The sequence below is a fragment of the Nicrophorus vespilloides genome, unplaced genomic scaffold (genome assembly GCF_001412225.1).
Source record: "Nicrophorus vespilloides isolate i.1.1-1 unplaced genomic scaffold, Nicve_v1.0, whole genome shotgun sequence".
NCBI lineage: Eukaryota > Metazoa > Arthropoda > Insecta > Coleoptera > Silphidae > Nicrophorus > Nicrophorus vespilloides.
Genome location: NW_017100081.1, coordinates 1029751 through 1048465, shown reverse-complemented (window position 1 = coordinate 1048465; position 18715 = coordinate 1029751). Strand labels below are relative to the sequence as shown.

Sequence of the window (18715 nt, the reverse complement as noted above, 5' to 3'; positions counted from 1 at the left end):
AGCGAAATAAAAAATAAAGACAAAGAAAAGTTCTTGTAATTTAGCCTGAAACCAGAAATGTGTGTACGTTTTCGTTCCAAAAAGAAACGGATCAAGGAAACATGCGAAACTAGAGTAAGAAAAGAAGCAACATCACAGGGATCACGAGGAATCGATCAGTTGTTAATGTTGTAGGTGAATAAGAGTTTATTCTGAAAGATACGTAACTACTACGCAATATAGGTATTGGTATTCAAATGTAGAAACATTTTTAGTTATTTTATAAAGATAATCGAAATAGAAAACGAGAACAAAAAACAGTAAAATATAATTTAAACTAAAAAAATTAACAAGTTGAATAATCAAACGACAATTGATCATTTGATTATTCGCATTTTGAATACGAAAGAAATAAAACTAAAAACAAAACAAAGAGAAAAATCATTTCTTTCTTCATCCTTTTCAGTTTATAATGTATTTTTTTATAATTATTTTTGCACACACTCAATCACACACATAAACGGTGCAAGTGTAGAGTTCACACACAGTGAGATGTGATATAAATGTGCCATATTCATATAGTGCGCCATGTCATCCTACAGTGAGTTGTGCTTGCCTAGCGAGGCGGGCGAAGGGATGATTTTTTTTATACATACATATTTCTACATATTACATATGTATATAGAAAAAAAAAACGAGAGGAAGGAATAAATAATTCACACGACGTACCGGTACAGTAAGACTGTAAAAAGCGAGCATCGAAATAAAGACAGACGCAAAGAAGTGAAGAAAAAGTAAAGACCGAAAATCTGGTGTGAATTATTCATACGTGAGAGTGGGACGAGATATAATAGGCGTAGAGATTTAAATTGTTTCAATATTTTTTTTTTTCGTTATATCTGGCATGCTTGGATGTGTTCATATCTAATATAATACCAAAGAAGTAATAAAGTAAAACGAAAGAACGAAAAATCTGTAATATAAGAGTAAAGGAAACGAAAGAGGTGCTTCGTGAAATTAACCAGAACGAAAACGATAAAAATCATCGAAAAAAGACACTTTATATCTTACGTAAAGAGTAAAGATATAAACCAAAAAAACGGTGCCGACTGTGACTCAAAAAAAAAAATATATATAGGAAAAAAAAAACGGTGCGCCATTGCAATGCAATTTCTTGTGCCAAAGTGTATCAAATTACCAATAAAGCATATCATTACATGTGAACGTGAGTAGCTAAACAATTACAACAACTAAAATCGAACAAAATACACAACTAATTTTGTTATATAAGTATAAATTGCATATATAGGTAAAAAAGATGTATCGTTACCCGCAAATCTCAAAAATAACAAGTACAAATAGAAGGAAAAAGTCATATATATAAAAAAAATGTGTATATATATATATAATTTCAAAACCTCAATGGTCGCTCCTTCAAACGCTTTTGTAGACAGAAGAAAAATGTTAGTCACAAAAAATATGTATATTGCTGTAAAAATGACAACAATAACACACACAGAAAAAAATCGTATCGAGGGCATTGTCGAGTACCACACAGAAAAAAATTCAAAATTTGTTAGTTATCCTCCTTCGGATGGCTGTAATGGTGTTGAAAAAAGTTTTTGGAAAAAAATAAATCATAGCACATACCACTGAGGGTATGCCAAAAAACTACGACTAAAACGAAAAATTATAAACGAAATTGTAGAATCAAAATGAAAATAAGTTAAAACGGAAAAGGGGATGAAAATAAAATTCTTTAACTGAACAAACGAAATGGAAACAATAACGTACGAATTGGGGAGGAAATCAATAATAAAGGATCGAAGGTGATTCTTTTTGGGGGTTATTCGTTATTATTACTTATTTTCTAATATTTTTTTCTTTACTTTTTTGAAACCTGAAATACAATGTTAGATCTTTGTTTTTTTTTCCAATGGTTCGTTTGATACTGTTAGAAGTTTTTTCAAGAGTTCTTTGGTTATATGCAGTTAAGTACTGAGATGATTGTCTATGAAGTCTTGAACAAATTTCTTTGCTAATATGTATCATGATACAAATCTACAAGGTAGGACGGACTTACGAACTTTAGTGTGTTAATATTATTTACGTCGTGTGAGAAATATGACAAAAATGGAAAGTTTTAGTGTCATACCTTGTATATTTGTATGATGGCTGTGTATCGGATACAATAATTCCTGAATAAATATGCAGAATCAATTGGGGGTTTTCTTCAATTGATTGTGCATTACATTGTATTAGTAGTGATCGGTTAATAATCATGATACCGTAAGTCATAGCGAGATTAGAAGGTTAGATTATACATATATAAACTGTTAGATATAAAAGTCATTGACTGAAACGTACCATCTTCGTGAGTGCGCACAGTGATGGGATAGGAGGGTGGTCCATCGCCGACGGATGTCCCTGCTAGGACCCAGATCCTGTATTCTGCCCAGCGTTTGAGTTCGTCTAGGATAAAGCTAGTGGCGTTTAAACGGACGATGGAGGCCTCGCTATCCGATCTTCCAGCCTCCACGAACTGTAGCTTGTAGTAAATAATATTCCCGTTGCTGCGTTCCGCCGGGGGTGGCTCCCAGTTGACTTGGATTGACGTCGGACTTACCGCTTCGCCGGTAACGTTGTTGGGCGGCGCGCCTGGTACTACGGCGGCGGGTTTAGCGTTAAACTCAGTAAGCCAAAAGCTTATGCCTAACTTTTACTCAACACAACTCTTTCCTTCTTATTTCATACACATATATATAAACCTTTTTCTCCTCAAAACATTTCCCACTTTCCGATATTCTTTTCATCCAACCCCCGCCCCCCCTGTATTATTTTCTTTTCTTTTTTCAGTACAATCGTTCAATCAGTGGATATTAAGTTTACATTTTACAACTTGACCTTAATCTTAGAAATCCCTAACACGGTACAAACCTATATTGCCTTACTATTATTGAATTAGAAAACCATCATAGTTTTTTTGTTATCTTGATATTGAAGAGTTTAGTCGGGGAAAGGGGCGACGGAGCTTTATTGCGATTTTCCATTTCCGAAACGGTAATTCACAGGATTACCTGCGCTTCATTAATTTCCGCACACGCACGCACTAATTTTATATAAAATGCAGCAACTGAAAATCCAGCATGTAAACAACTGCCGATAAATTAATTAGTTTATTGTTCCATGCCACTGTTAATACTTTTACGCAATCCTGATCAAATAATAAACAACGTTGCGTTCGTTTTTGTAAATAATCATTGACTTCAACTGTAACGCAACTGTAATGCATTTTTAATGAACTTTAAATAAAATCATATTTCCTAACTGTTTAAATAATAGATGAACATATTCAATTCTCAATAATATCAATGTTAATAAAAAAAATATTGAAAATAATTTTGAATAAATCAAATATGAAATATAAAGCACAAATAATTAAAAACCTCAATACATTTTATAAAATAACATTAAACCAACAAATTTAATAGTTTCCAATTATTCTGAATTTATAAATAAATATTAATAATGCAATTTAATTATTTGTATTTATAAGAATAAAAATGTACTAATATTTGTGAAATATTACATCTTTAAAAGAAAGTATAAATAATTATAACATTGAATTAATGACTGTTTTAACGTTATATATCGAGTAGAAACGTTCGATATTTATATCTAAATTGAATTATGCAAGTAGTAACAGCTTTACGAATTTTAAAATATATTCAAAAATAATTATTGAATCGAATTACGAATATGTGATGTGTATTTATTATTGAAAAAAAAACATTTAAATTTTCCCCATATACAAAATGGTATATAGTAGATTATTAAGAAATAAGAGAAAAAATGAAACGTATTATATTTGCAGTAAATATTTAGTGACTAAATGACTGCCAAATCATCAAGGCTATTTTTTTTTGGTTATATATATTTGCATTTAATGATTATAAAACGAACATACTAATGAATGACTGGTATGTAAATTTATAAAATAGTTGCAGCATTAAATTGCGGCATTACAATTTATACGATCAAATTTTAATATTTGATTTGCGTTACATAATTGTTCAAACAGCAACGAACGTATATAGAAATGATTGCTTACAAAAAAAGTAATGTATTTCGCATTGTTTTCAGATGTTTGTACGTAAAAACTGTTTCGCTTTTAATTATATCGAGCGTCAGTTATATTGGCGGAAGCGCCGGGTACACACGGCCGTGTTTTTAATTTTTAATTTAAATTCAAGATAGAAAAATGCATTTTAAGTGCCAATATGAAAACAAACTGTACTTTTATAAATATATATATATAGATATAATATGGAACAATTAAGCGAAATACACAAAGTTTCGCAAATGCAAATTTCGCAATAAAACTCCATTATCCTTGGGCCGAACAAATGAGAACGAGTAAACAAAATGTAATAAAAAAACAAATGCGTGTAAAAGGTGTTGTAGTATGTTGTGTTCTTAATTAATTAATTTGAAGAAACAATTCAGAGAAAAGAAAAAAAGAAGTTGTGTACGTGTTAATTTTGGTTTTTGTAAAAAATAAAATAATAATCAAGATAATAAAGTAAAATAATAAATCAACTAATGTGAGGTGCTCCAATTACTTAGCACAGGTATTTGTGTATATATAAATAGAGAGTAATAAATATAATAAAATCGCATGGCAAATACGAGTGCAGTGCTGATCAAAACAAATTAATATCCACTTACTAAAGTTTACGCATGCAATGCAAAAATCCACATTAAAAAATATATCTGTATTATATATATATAATATGCAATCACTCGAAACACACGCATTCCCACACATCACACGCATCACACCATTATCCTTAAATATTAATTATATTTTGGAGAAAGAGAGTGATTGAAAACAAAAAATAAACTCAAAATAGAAATGCAAAAAAACGGAAAAGGGAAAAGCGGCCCAAATGTTGCTTCGCAACACCGCCTTTCCCCTTTCGCAACTAATTTAAATGTTGCTGTTTCTTTGTTAATAAGTTTTTGTTACTCCCTCATCGATTTTCGAGATCTCTTTGGGGGAGTAAAGCCTTACCATACTGCTTCGTGCGGACGTGGATCGGGGGTGTGGTTGCTCCTTCTCCTCGCTGGGAACGCGCCGCTAGCCACACGTAATACAGGGTGTTCGGATAGAGACCGGTCAGAACGTACGATTCGGATACGGAAATTCGACGATGCAGTCTCTCCTTTGAATAGGTATCGTTCCAAAATACTTCGTAACTCACTATACTTTCACCAGAATGCGCCGGTTTGCTCCATTGTAGTGTCACCGCGGTTTCGCCGATGTCCGTCGCCCGTAAATTTGTCGGTTGACTCGGTACACCTGGAAAACAACATTAGTACAAACTTTCTGGACGCTGCTCAACACCAGCGACCTATTACAACTCTATTACAACAAAAAATAGATGGTCAACTAACGATGTTGTTCATCCGTGGCCATTGCTTTCCGAATGGAAACGGGTCGTTCACTTTTCCATTTGTAGCAACGTTTCATTTCTCTACAGATTTCAACCATAACAATATTAAAGTGAGGATGCGAATGACCCAAATAGTTTCAATTTTCCCTATAATATATGCACATCAAAACATAATACATCAAAAAATGATCTTTTCCTTAAATAAATCAATCAATTAAATGGTAATTTATTGGAAAAAGTCCTCAAAAAAATAAATTTAAAATTAATGTATATAAAATAGCGAAACAGGATAAACTTATCGACTCTATATTAGAAGTTGTTACTGGTGAGATGTGTCTCTCTGGGGGATGCGTATAAGGGTTGCCAATAATTTGTAACGTGCCTCGAAATTCATAGCAACGATAAACTTAATTGGTTTATCGATTTATTTGGATAATTGATGTGAAAATTTGAATTTCCATTTTTGTCAATATTTATAAGATAACTAATATGGTAAATATATAATATAAAAATGTCGTTCATAATGATAGACGACTAAATGTGTTTAAACCTATAATAAAGTACTAGTTTTGAAAGTAAATAAAATATGGAGCAAGGCAATAGCAGTCCATTTATTTTAATTGTTTAGAGATTAATTTGGTAAATTGATATTGTATGCGGCCCCGGGTAATTGGTGTTGTTAGTGGTATAAAATTTAATCAGAGGAGAAAGCTTTCGCATCAAAGCGTCCAAAATTAATCGCATTTACACAGCGGGGGCAGACGCCGGGGCGGCGGCAGGCCGGGCTTTTCGGTGCACCGGCCCCTACGGCATGGAAATAGAGAGGGGGCGGGTATTTTGAAAAGGGGGCCGAACATATAATATGGTCAAAACATTTACCTTGTTGTGTTTTGACGTGAACGGGGGCACTTAGCGGTCCGGGCCCTACGGAGGTGAACGCCTGTACTCTAATTGTGTAAATTGTGTGGGGCGTCAGTTCGCCGATTGTCGTCAGTCTATTATTATCGACGGTCTGCGACTTCCACTGGGCCATTTGCAAATACGAGTTTTCCGTGTAGTAAACTTTGTAGCCCTGCGATTACATAACAAGAGAAGAGAATAGAAAAAAAAATGCATTAGAAAACAGGCTTTAGCTAGGAGAGATGAGGTTGGTGTGGGAGCAAGGTGGTGTCTCGAAGGAAACAGGTGAACGTGGGGTGCCAGGAATTACGTCCTTCCACTTAAATTAAAGCGGAACAGCACTTACAGTGACTTGTCCGTTCGGCGTTTCCGGTTCGTCCCATTGCACCACCATTGTGGTCGAGCTTAATGGCTTTGGCTGAACATTCCTCGGCGCAGTTCCAGGTTCTAAACAAACGACACACACAAAAAAATCAACATACAATCAACAAATCTGTATCAATATTTGAAAAAAAGAAACGTAATCTACAAATAGAAGAAAAAATAATAAAAAACAAAATCATAGAAATCAAAACAGCTTGTGTAACAAATATATAATTATACCCCAATTTATTTATTACTTACTCAAATATTATGATAATAAACACAACATTTGATTGGCAGGTTGAAGAAACTATTCAATTACTATTTTTATTTCTTCATCATTTACTATAATAGGAGAGTTAAAGTAAGTTTTTATGCACGTATCAAATTTCTTCGTATACTTCAATTTTTTAGCGTGTTGCATTTCATTGATATCAAATACTCAAGAAAATAATATTACTTTACACATTTATATAATATTCTCAATACCAAGATTATCATATTTATATTTTTTTTTCTTCTGCAATTTTCAATTCAAATCAATTTGATGCATACTTAGAGTGATCAGCAAAATTAATAATAAAAAGTAGGGCTGAAAGAAGATGCCTCTCGGTGATTTAATTTTCGCCGCATTTTCAGGCAACTTTCCATGAAAATTTAATACGCAAACTTTATAATGCATTATTTTATCCCGCGACATATTTCTTATATAGCTGCATCCCGGAACTTTGTTTAAAGTGCGGAAGCGAAAGAAAAAATAATAGTGAAAAAAAAAAAACAAATGATGAGCGCTAAGTAAAAGAAAAGTACATTTAGAAAAAAGCGTATAAAAATAAATTGTAAATGATAAAAAAAAATAATAATAAAATTGTAAAACACATATGAATATCTTGTTTTAAAACTTACTGGCACCTCCAAAAGAAGAATCAGCTATGTTTGGGAAGAGCAAGAAAGAAAACAAAATGAATTAATCGTCGAGTATTTGCTGATGTTAACCATCTAAAAACGTCGTATGTACAAGTGGTGTCAACTACAAACTATTTAAAACAGAAGACTACTTTTGTATATTGAAGCGGGGTGAAGGAAACACACAGTTTTTATGCCAAAAAAATATAGTATAGGTTTGTACGTCTAAGGTTTGTGCAGCCGTTCCGCAAGGAAAGCGGAGGCTCCACACAACAAAAATCATCGTCAAAAATCAAACTTACATTAGGCATATGCATGTAATCAGGCCGTAAAATCCGTATGAAACATGGAATATATCGTCGGCATGAAAAAATATGGGCGGTTTAAATCAAAAGTGAACGAAATAAAAATGATTGATGATTGGAGGTCAGATCATTTCAGAGCGGAAATATGAACGCGTCATTGAGATGTTTTGCAAAGTTTACCTGTTTCGCCTGTGGTGACGATGGCTGGAGCGCTTGGAGGTCCTCTACCGATAACGTTGTGCGCGATTACGTACATCTCGTATTCAGTGTAGGGGCTGAGGTTCCTCACGGAATAGTACATGGTGATGATGCCAGAAATCTCGCTGTACGCCTGGTTGGCATATTTGGGCTTGAATTGGATCACGTAGTATTGGAGGTCCTCCTGGCCGTTGTAGGACCAGCTCAGACGCACCGAGGTCGCCGTGATCTCAGTCACTTTCAAATTCGTCGGTGGTCCCGGTAATGCTGCAATTGCAATCATCATTAGTAGTCGCTACCGAATAACTAACGAGTATTAAAAGGGTTGAAGATACGTACATTGTACTTTAACTTGAGCGGTGGCTTCGATTAAGCCCAAAGTACTGACGGCTACGCATGTGTAATTGGCCGATTCTTGGATGTCCTTCAGCTGCAGGGTGTTGATGCCGACGGGAAGGTTGTCGTCGGGCGTAAGGTCCTGCGACGCACCCTTCCTCCATTTAACAAAAGGCATCGGAGATCCGACTGCGACGCAGGTCAAATTCAGGTCGGCTCCCAGCATCACCTCGTTCACCGGCTGCGGGGGCTTCGAAAAATTAGGAGGAACTCTACGAACTGGAACAAATTGGATCGAAAGCATTAAACTCGACCGCACACAGCAGCACCAGCAGCAATACACTCTGCACCGAATAACAAGATGTGGATGGAGAATACGATTCCATACCTTTAACATATAATTGAGCTGATTTGGAATATTCCGTTCCAATCGAGTTTTCTGCTACGCACTCGTACTTTCCTTGGTCATTTTCTTCACTATTCGTTATTTGCAAAGCACCTATAAAAAAGAATTAAGAAAAACACATATCAGTTAACATCATTAAAATTATACAGTAATAAATTAGTAACACAGATAGAATCACATTTGTTCTCATTAAATTATTAATAATACAATTTTCAACTTTGTTCAATGTTGTGAATAAATTAAATTTTATATATTTCAAAGAATATATAATTTTTCTTAAATAATTCCTAGATAATTATCTTAATTTGTTTTACAATCTATTATTATGCATACTTTAATGTATTATTAAAATTCACGAAAATGTAACCCCTTGATGTTGAACTAAAAGTGTATTGTGTATTTTTTTTATATAAACGACATGGTAATCTGAATTTAAATTCATTATGTGCTATAATGAAAAAAAAAAATAAAAAAAGTTACGTGACCTTTTCCGTAGTATTTCAGAGTTAAAGGGTGTTTAGAGGCCTTTCCACGTGACCTATGCGATAGGTGACCGAAACAAATCTTAATTACATAACATTTTTGTCGCTACGAACAACACAAAAAAAAGGGGTGCGAACAATGAGTTTATGTTGTGCGTTTTTTTAAATTTTATATATATACATTTTCTTTCCGGGTATATTTATGAGGTGGCCATTAAGTACATAGGCGGATGATGTGTGAAATTTAAAGATGGATCCGCTTTTAGGATGCATTCAGTGTTAAAGTAACTATATTTTAAGAAGCATAATAAAGTTTGATATCGAATCGGCGCTGCGGGAAGTTGGGAAAAACACGGGGAAAGAATGAGTGCACACACCCTCTTTCACCGTTTCTGCTACAGACAAACTCCTGTGTATGTGTGGAGTGCGTTTTTTGTTATTTTGACCTTTTTTCGCGGTAGTCCGGGTGAAATTTTCCTTTTCATAAATTTTATATGCGGCGCTGGTTTCGGGGGTTGCGGTAAGATGTAATATAAGCTCCGAAACCTTCCGTACTTTCTCTTACTCACCCATTCACTCTTACTCACCCAGCCACCCTCTCTGTACACAGGAGGATGGGTTAAGGTTGCATATTGATTCGAAAACTCTAAGATCAGCAACCACAACACATTTCGAAAAGCGCCGATCACACAAAATCCTCTATATAAGTCGAAGTTCAAATCTAAGTGCTAATCACGATTAACCTTAGTCTATCTAAATGTATATTGGTAACATTTATTAGATTAGATTTGTATAATGTACATTTCTTTGAGGTTTCCTTTGATCTTTTAATGATACAACTAGCGAGAAAACTTTATCTATACAGTTTGTAATCAAAGTACTAATCACGAATAAACTTAGTCTACATAAATCTATATTGGTAATATTTATGTGATTAGATTTGTCGAATGAGAAAATGTAGAATTTATTGTCTTAATGTTTCTTTGAGGAATTTGGTTAAAGATCATTTAATGAAAAAACTTTAAATTATCTATAGAGTTTGTAAAGTACTAAAATTTACACTCAATCATCATCTTTAAAATATTGCATATTGATTTTGAAAGTCGAAGATGGACAAGAACAAACAGCAAGAAATTTCTAAATGCGCCGAGTCCATAGAGAGGCAAGAAAACTTGAAATTAATTTATTTTTGGTCGGCGCTTCGGGATTTCATTTAATAAATATAATATATTTTTCTCTTCAGGGTCGCTCTTCAAAGTTTCGTTATTATGTTTTCGCGGGATTGGGGTTGGAAAAAAGTTGGATGATCGCGTTGGATTGGGTCAGTGTTTCGTCGGAACACTCCTCCCTGACGGGATGGACTGAGCGAATTCTTCTTTAGGCGTTTCCGGCACACCTCCTCCCATGGGACCATTAGCTTCTTCGCAGTCTACGAAGGAGAAGAGACTCGGGCCGACCCAGGTCCCTGCTTTCAACGCACCCCGCGCTCTTTGCACTGAATATATTGTATCGGTAACATCTTTATGCATTCAAATTTCTACATGATCCAATTTTGTGCGTCCCGTCCCGCGGGGTTGGCTCCCGTTTTACTCCCCATTACTCCGAAAAAAACAAAAAGGGGTTAAAACGAATATACATATTTCGCGCGCAACGCGAACATATATATCAGCAATTTAAATGCGCGGAGCAATGTTCAAGACAGCAGACTTAATGTAATTTCGCAAAGTTCTGGCAAGAATAAAAGAAAAAAAGAATTTAAATACCTGGCATTTCATCCCTTATGGAGTACCGTGGATTATTGCTAGTGTCTATGGGAAGCATGTTTCGGACCCAGGTGATCCTAGGAGCCGGATCTCCGGTGGCATCACACGACAGCACCGTGCTGTGACCCACTTCCACCACTTTATTGGCCGACGGAGGCTGTCTTATCTTCGGGAATCCAGGCGGAAGTTTATCGGCTGCAAGAAGAAAACAGAACATAGAACATATTTAGAAAACTCATTTACTACACACACGCGAAAACACCAAACAATTTCAACATCAAATATAAACGATACGTTTCTGCTGTAACAATGAGAGCGAATAATGGTTGGTGGCGGCTGCGGAGGCGGCGGAGGCAGGGGGCGGACGGTTTGCGAATAAACCTACAATGCCATAAAGCTCATAAACTAACCGCGCAATCCATTTAATCTATTAACAAATTTCCATCAACATCCAAACTGCATATAAATCAAAGCATAAATTATAGATTTAGCTGTGAATTTATTGGGGGCTTAGTTACAGAGATTCGAAGAGCTTTTCCATGTTGTAAATAAATTTGGAAATTTGATACGACCGCCTATTTCCTCTAACTTCTCCTATCCTTCCTGTAGAGCCATTTACAATATATATGAATTATCATTTAATTTAAAAATAATAATAATATACATCTATCGCACGTATTATACGGTACTCGATTTACACCGTATGTTATTTACATGTTTTCGTTATTTACATCTTTTCGCACGTTTTCGTTATTTACATGTTTTCGCTTGTACACCGTTTAAAAAAAATAAAAATTAATTATTAAATGTTAAAAATAATCGATTTATACGTTTTCAATTATAAAAAAACCGTATTTTATATACATAATATTAAAAATACAGCTGTAATGTTTCGAAATTTCCATATTGTCTAAATGAGAAAAATTGATCAGTATTTTTGGATTATATTAGTAAAATAGCATATGTTTCAATTAATTAAAAAATTGAAAAAGAATAATGTTTGTCGAATGTTTGCAAGGATGTTTTGCCGCAGCCTTCGGTTATAAATTAAGAATACAGCTGGGATTTTATAATCCCGAAGTTACACGTTTTTTTTTCCACTCCCATCCTACTTCCTATCTCCCTTGTGCAGATTTGCATAAATATTAAAACATTGCAGATTCTGGATTCAATGAATTTAATTAAAAGTTCCAACCTCGTTGCAGGAAGAGCCTGTACATGTAACACACATACACACAACATATTTTTTTCTCTCTCTCCCTTTTAATTTTCGCATCCCGGCGAAAAGTATATTGTGTTATGGTCGGTGAACTTCTGCGTGAAAAATTAGATCACCAATGAATATAATAAGCAGCGCATCATGTGTATGCGCATTTCGTTGACATATTTTCCCTCATCTCACTCTATTTTTTTTTGCTGTGCGACGAGAGAGAGTCGAGGGAGGAAAGGCAATGAATAATACGTTGCGAAGAGGCCATTAAAAGGGCTTTTAGCTGCAGGGGCAATTCTGTGTATTTACTTGCTAGCTCATTACTCTTTGTACTTCGCCAATAATGTTGGGACACACGACCGCAGCATGAACACACCGGAACGGAATTATTTAGATTACATTTACATAAATCGAATCACGACCGAACAATGCGTACGGTGCAACAACGGTGGACTTTCTGCCTCGAATAACGCAATTAATTCTTCGAGCCATCCATTAATAATTCAGTCCAATTTTCGTGGAAGATACTGGCGATGTGTACTTTAGTCGGAAATGGCTACGTGTGTCCTCGAAACAATGCAGAAATTGTAATAACAAAAAGGAAAAACACGGGGGAGGGGGGAGAGAACATGTAACGGGTCGTTAATTAAAAGATGCATATTTTAGGGGCGAGCGCGAATTCATTAGGAAAACCCGATGTCGCGTGCATTAATTAAGCGGCACGTATTAATTTATAGAATAACTTTCGCATGTCTTCGCCTAGATTCTATTAAGATATTTATTAAAGCAACTTTTATAGTTGCGCATTTAAGTGCCGGGACGCAAAAAAAAATAATTGGTCCATGGGTATATCAAACACTTGCTTTTATTATATAACCGTTTACGTTCCTACTTCTTACACAACCTGTAAAATATAAAGTAAATATCATTCTCTACTAATACCTTTTTGGTTCCATCTACTCTCCATGTGCACATACCGTAAATTAGATCATGAATTTCAACTATAAAATTTACAACCCGGAAGCAGATTTATTTTTAAATTACAAAACCGAATAGTTTTTCTCAACATACTTATAAATCTACATTAAATTAAACTATTATTATTGATTATACATATTTATTAAAATATATTTTATATATTTTTTTAAATTAATAAGAAAATAATGTATTTTAAAATAAGTTTTCGTAAGTTGAGATGAGATAATCTAATTTTCTTTAAAGACTGAACGTTTTAGTATAAATTATTTGCAGAAAGAGATGATGCAAATGCAAATTATCGCCGCATGGAAACGTTTCAAAGGATCTGCATCGAATATTTTACCCGAAGTAAAAATATATATCCTTTTATAAGTTTCATGTCGGGTGATTTAGTTATGATATAAATTTGAGAGTTTCAAAAGGACAATTGGATAGGAAAGAGGAGTGAAAGCCGATACTAATATAAAAAGGATAATATCCCATGCGGCCGATGGGGACGCCCGTGAGGATAGAATTGGAGATCCAGTGGAAACGCAATAAATTACGATTATAAGTCACTCTGTTCGGAAATAAAACGCTACCAAATAATATCTATATATAAAATCGGACGTGATTCAATACTATTTCTTGAGAATATTTCTCTTCGATTGATGTTTTGATGAATACACAATTGAGCTGCAAAATAACTCAATTGGTTATTTGATATCATAATGTTTATCCCAATTTACTTAAATTTGAAGGTGCATGTAGATCTATTAATCATTGATAACAAGGTCGAAACGATCAAAATTGGATTAAAGATAATTAAGTTTTTATGTGTGAAAAAAATACTGCACGAAGAGATGGTGGATAATCAGTTTCCATTTTTGTATTCAGTGTTAACGTGTTTTATTCTGAAACATACGGGGGGGTCGGATGTCTGGCCATCTCATTTCCTGAAAGCTTCGGATATGACTCATTGATTGATGGCGGATCTACCTATCCACAACACCGGAATCAGTTAGCATCGAGCTCTCCCCTACGTACTTCCATTCAAGACCGCACCTATAGGCTTGTATCCCAAAATTAAAACACAAAAAAAACAACAAATACAAACACAATAATCCCTTTTGTGTACATGCAACACTCATCTATCATAATATAATTTCATTACATAATATTCACAAATTTTTTATATTACTTTATAACAAAAGCATAATAAAATTCAGATTATGAAACATTGATAAAAAAAATAAATTAATAATTAGAACAAAGTTTTATATAATATTCGGCTTTATATAATTTTGTGAAAGAAACAATATATAATAAGTGGAATTTTATTAAATTGCAGATTTCATTTTACAGTTAATAAATTGTCTTAAGTTCAGTCGAGTGATCGTGTGGGCAATTTCGACAACATTGAATATTTCAGAGAATACATAAAAGAAAACAAAAAAAAACTCAGCAGAAAGCATGGCACAAGCAAAGGGAAAACAACTTCGACAGACGAATATTAAATTTCATTTTGTTCCTCTTATCCGTTCGTTTTTTCTCCCCTGCATTTCTCCCTTTTTCTTATTTAATTTCGGTAAATAATGTTAAATTGGGTAAAGCTAATATAAATAAGTGCGAGGGTTCTCTTCTTCATCTCCCCACCCCATACTTTTTTTCTCGCTCTTTTCCACCCACACTCCATCCTTTCTTCTGCAAGGAAGAAAACGCTGCGAGTATTATTCCGGGCGAGCTTTTTGTTTGACGATAAAATAGATGATATAGTAACTTTTTTGTTTGAGATTTTTGCGTGGGCGAGTCGAGAAGGCGGACAAATCTTCGAACCATTTGCGAGATAGCAAACGTACAGTGGATGAAGGGAAAGGGTGGCCGGATGAGTTTTTTCATTATGGGAAGGATGGTTTGAGGAAGAGAAAAAGTGACGGGGAAGGGAAGGAGGGTGGCGCGAAGATGTGCCGCATCGGACGCGTCGACAAAACGGAAGTAATGTCCGTCAGTTAATTTCACTTGGCCCGTAAATGCTTTTGGCAAACGGATTCGCAATTATTTCACATTAGGTGTCGCAACCCTGCTTAAAGCGAATTTTTATTTTATGAGTAAACTGCGCAATTTATATGATTTATATCGAAGTGTTCGCGCGCATTTATTCCGAGTGTAAATCTGCCTTTGTTGCTTGCCGTTAAATCTTAATATAAATCCGTCGTCCAACCCCGCGCACGGATCTACCCCATGCGACATTGTCTGCCGGATGTAAATTGAGTGGATTGTCTTAGGTGAATGGAGATTCAGCGAGGCGAGGGCTTTGGGATGCGAACGTTGCGTGTGTTATTATTTGATCCTTCAGGTAGTGTGGGTGGATCAGGGGGTAGTAATTAATTAGCACGCGTGCCAGGTATCGGCCACGCGCGATCTTAATACCCCGGGCTTCGTCTAACTTACGATATACTGAGTCCCTTATAAACCCCTTAACTCATTTGCATCAAATACCCTTTTTTCTTCTCTTCAACTAACCTGGAGCTACTTAATATCCGTAAAATAATTTCGCATAAATCAGGTGAAATTTCTTATTAAAAGTACATATCTTCAGATGAATATGCATATTCAAAAATATATCTTCTGATTAGTCTTTATCAAAATGTGTCAAATTTATATTAAGAAAAACATACACAAAAAGTATTTAATAGTCAATATATTTATTTAGATATATTAAGGACATAATCAATTTATTGTTTCAATTTGCCCAATTGTTTAAGTTGTGGAAATTATAGAAGTATAAAACATCGTATCTAGACGATATCATATGAACTATAGACATACTTAAAATAAAAAATAGCTTTAAGTGTCAATAGAAATAATTAGATATAGGTTGAAGAGTTATTGGAGCGAGAAAGGAAACTGGTCTAGCATTAAGCGGCTTGGGTAGCTGACGGGATGTATTATCTAAATGTCGGAAATGAAGTTTATTTGAAGAAAAATCGCGTCGAGTAAAGTACGTGCCTGAGTGTGGAGGAGGAAGAGGAAGGAAGAGAGTTCAGAGTAGAAAATTGATTTGAGAAATCACTTATATTCCCTGAAGCAAAAATGGGATTCGAGACGTTTGTAATAAAATACACGGCAACATGTTACAAGCCGAGGAGTGTAAATAGAAATGGAATCTTTCAACAATAATTCCATGTAAATGGAGGCCATTGAAGGCGTTGGGAGGAGAGGAAAAACGGTTTCCCGAAGGAAAGCGATGGGTGGAGGAGAAGGAGGGAAGTCCTCCATTCAGCGGCGGTGCCGTAAACGGTCGGACAATCGAACACACAATCGTGGCCATTTAGTTAAACGTCGTGCAGACCACTAACGGACGTCGAAGATTTCGTTGCAGATGATTTGTATCAACCCCGAACAAAACTGCAACAATGGAATGGGCCCCGTGTGATAAACCCATTGTCGGACGTACAAAGGGATGGTTCTCCATGAACGGGACCTGCTGCCACCTCTTCCAACGTCCAGATTCAGATCCAGTTCCAGATTCACGAGGAGGAGAATCCTTATTCGGTTGCGAATGCGACGGGGGGCGAGTTGGATCGCGCACATCCAGAATTGCACGATTTACATGCGAGCAAACGTTTCAGTTACAGCGCACAGCAAGAACACGATACGCCTTCGCCGCATACCGAACGACAATTAATTTTCCTTATTGTTATCTGTACCAAAACTATATTACATTAGAGCATTCAAAGCCCCTCGATTTGAATTATTGTACGTAAGCAAACTACTAGTCTTCCTACCGTATAAATCAAATACATCCTCCCTCCTTCAACCCAGACCAACCATTACGTACTACAATAACGCAATATTGGCAACTATTATTCATCTTGCGTTTCAATGAGAACTTCATTTTCTCCAAATATTGCACACAAATATGTATTACTCTTAATCAACATGAGCAAATAATAACATAACAATTTTGTTATATCAAATAGATTAATGATGGCTGACATCGAAATCATTTATCTTAATTTTTTACAGTAACTTTACATGAATTTCAAAAATAATTAAAAAAATATAAATATGAACTAAACTTGGTGTATACAATTTGTTACACAATTCATGTTTCAGGTTGTTTTGATACAAGTCATATCACAAAATTGTATTAAAATTTGTTTAGCTTGCTATATTGAGTTATCCGGACAAAAAAGCTCATAATATTTGAATTCGAGTAATGTATAAAAAATTGCTAGTTTTAATACCCATTGTCAAAGCAAAATGTAACATCTTTAAGCCTGTTTTATATTGATTGCTAATATTGTATATTCATTAAAACATTTTAATATAATTTATGGTTTATTGTAGTAACGTTTACCTTTTGAAGGGATTAGAAATTCTTAAATTTCTAAACCCAACAAATTTCTTGACAAGTGAATCAGACAGCTACGTCAACTGAATCAACATCGGATGGTATGGACTATCAAGATTCATCCTTTGACATACCAACCAAATTATAGGATAATTCCTCTTTCCTGGAAATTTCCTAGAATATTATAATAATGCCTCACTAGGCATGTTCAAAAGGTGGGACAATACATGTCCCACAGTCCTTCAGAGAGTTAGTTATATAATTACAATTTATATATTAATATTAAATTGTATACCAAATTACCTTAAAAATAATTATTTGTATATGTATTTGAACGATTATTATTTATATAACCTTTCGTTGATGAATAATTACAAAATAGAAATAACCTATTTACAAATTATTTCCCCCGACATCGTATTATCTTTAATCTGTATTTACTGTCCTCGTGCACCATTATAACGTCGGATAGTTACGCAAACAATAATCGCATTCAAGTCGGCAGCAATTTTATTCAGCTGATGTTAAACAATGGAAACGGTTTATTATTTGTGTGAAGGGAGAGTGAGAGAAAAGGGAGAAACAAAACGAAACGAAACAAAGTGGAGAGAGAGAGAAAAAAGAAAAAAGAAGAGAGAAATAATTGTCACGCGAGAAGAAGAGAAGTATTAAAAGTTCTGTTTTGAGCTTCGCGTGAGACAACACGTTAATATTTGAAACAGCCAGAGACAATGCAAATGCAGTAATAATATTTTAAGAGTCATTAAAGAAAATAAGTCGTTGTCTGTGGTCCCCAGCCAGTGCTGCTGCTCTCGCCCCTCGACAAAATAAACTTTGCCAGCTACTTTACAGATTCCTGGTAGTTAAGATCCAAGAACCGCGTTTTCATTTCAATTTCACACATATAAACTCACCCTCTGTTGCTTCACCTAATATTAATATAATAACAGCCATCACTATATTCATCAGAAATATATTGTGCAATAAAATATGAATGCATTTTTATTTTTAACTTAAACTTTAGGATGGATGGACCATTTTATTTGTAATTATGTAACAAATTTACGAGAGGATCGGCTCTTTATTTTGTGCGGCTT

General features: G+C 34.7%; 1 protein-coding gene across 12 annotated transcripts in view; it reads right to left on the bottom strand.

Moving 5' to 3' along the window:
• Positions 1-18715, bottom strand: part of LOC108566937 (tyrosine-protein phosphatase Lar) — a 430502-nt gene that overhangs the window by 7151 nt on the left and 404636 nt on the right. For 7 of the 12 annotated variants that reach the window (XM_017927080.1, XM_017927085.1, XM_017927081.1 and 4 more), the window contains 9 exons: positions 11095-11289; positions 8832-8942; positions 8447-8722; positions 8090-8374; positions 7605-7628; positions 6682-6782; positions 6315-6507; positions 5054-5341; positions 2347-2643 (listed from right to left, as the gene is read on the bottom strand). In XM_017927080.1, the coding sequence (XP_017782569.1) occupies positions 2347-2643; positions 5054-5341; positions 6315-6507; positions 6682-6782; positions 7605-7628; positions 8090-8374; positions 8447-8722; positions 8832-8942; positions 11095-11289 (1770 nt within the window). The remainder of the gene's footprint in view (positions 1-2346; positions 2644-5053; positions 5342-6314; positions 6508-6681; positions 6783-7604; positions 7629-8089; positions 8375-8446; positions 8723-8831; positions 8943-11094; positions 11290-18715) is intronic. The other 5 variants (XM_017927077.1, XM_017927078.1, XM_017927076.1 and 2 more) reach the window with 4 other exon arrangements.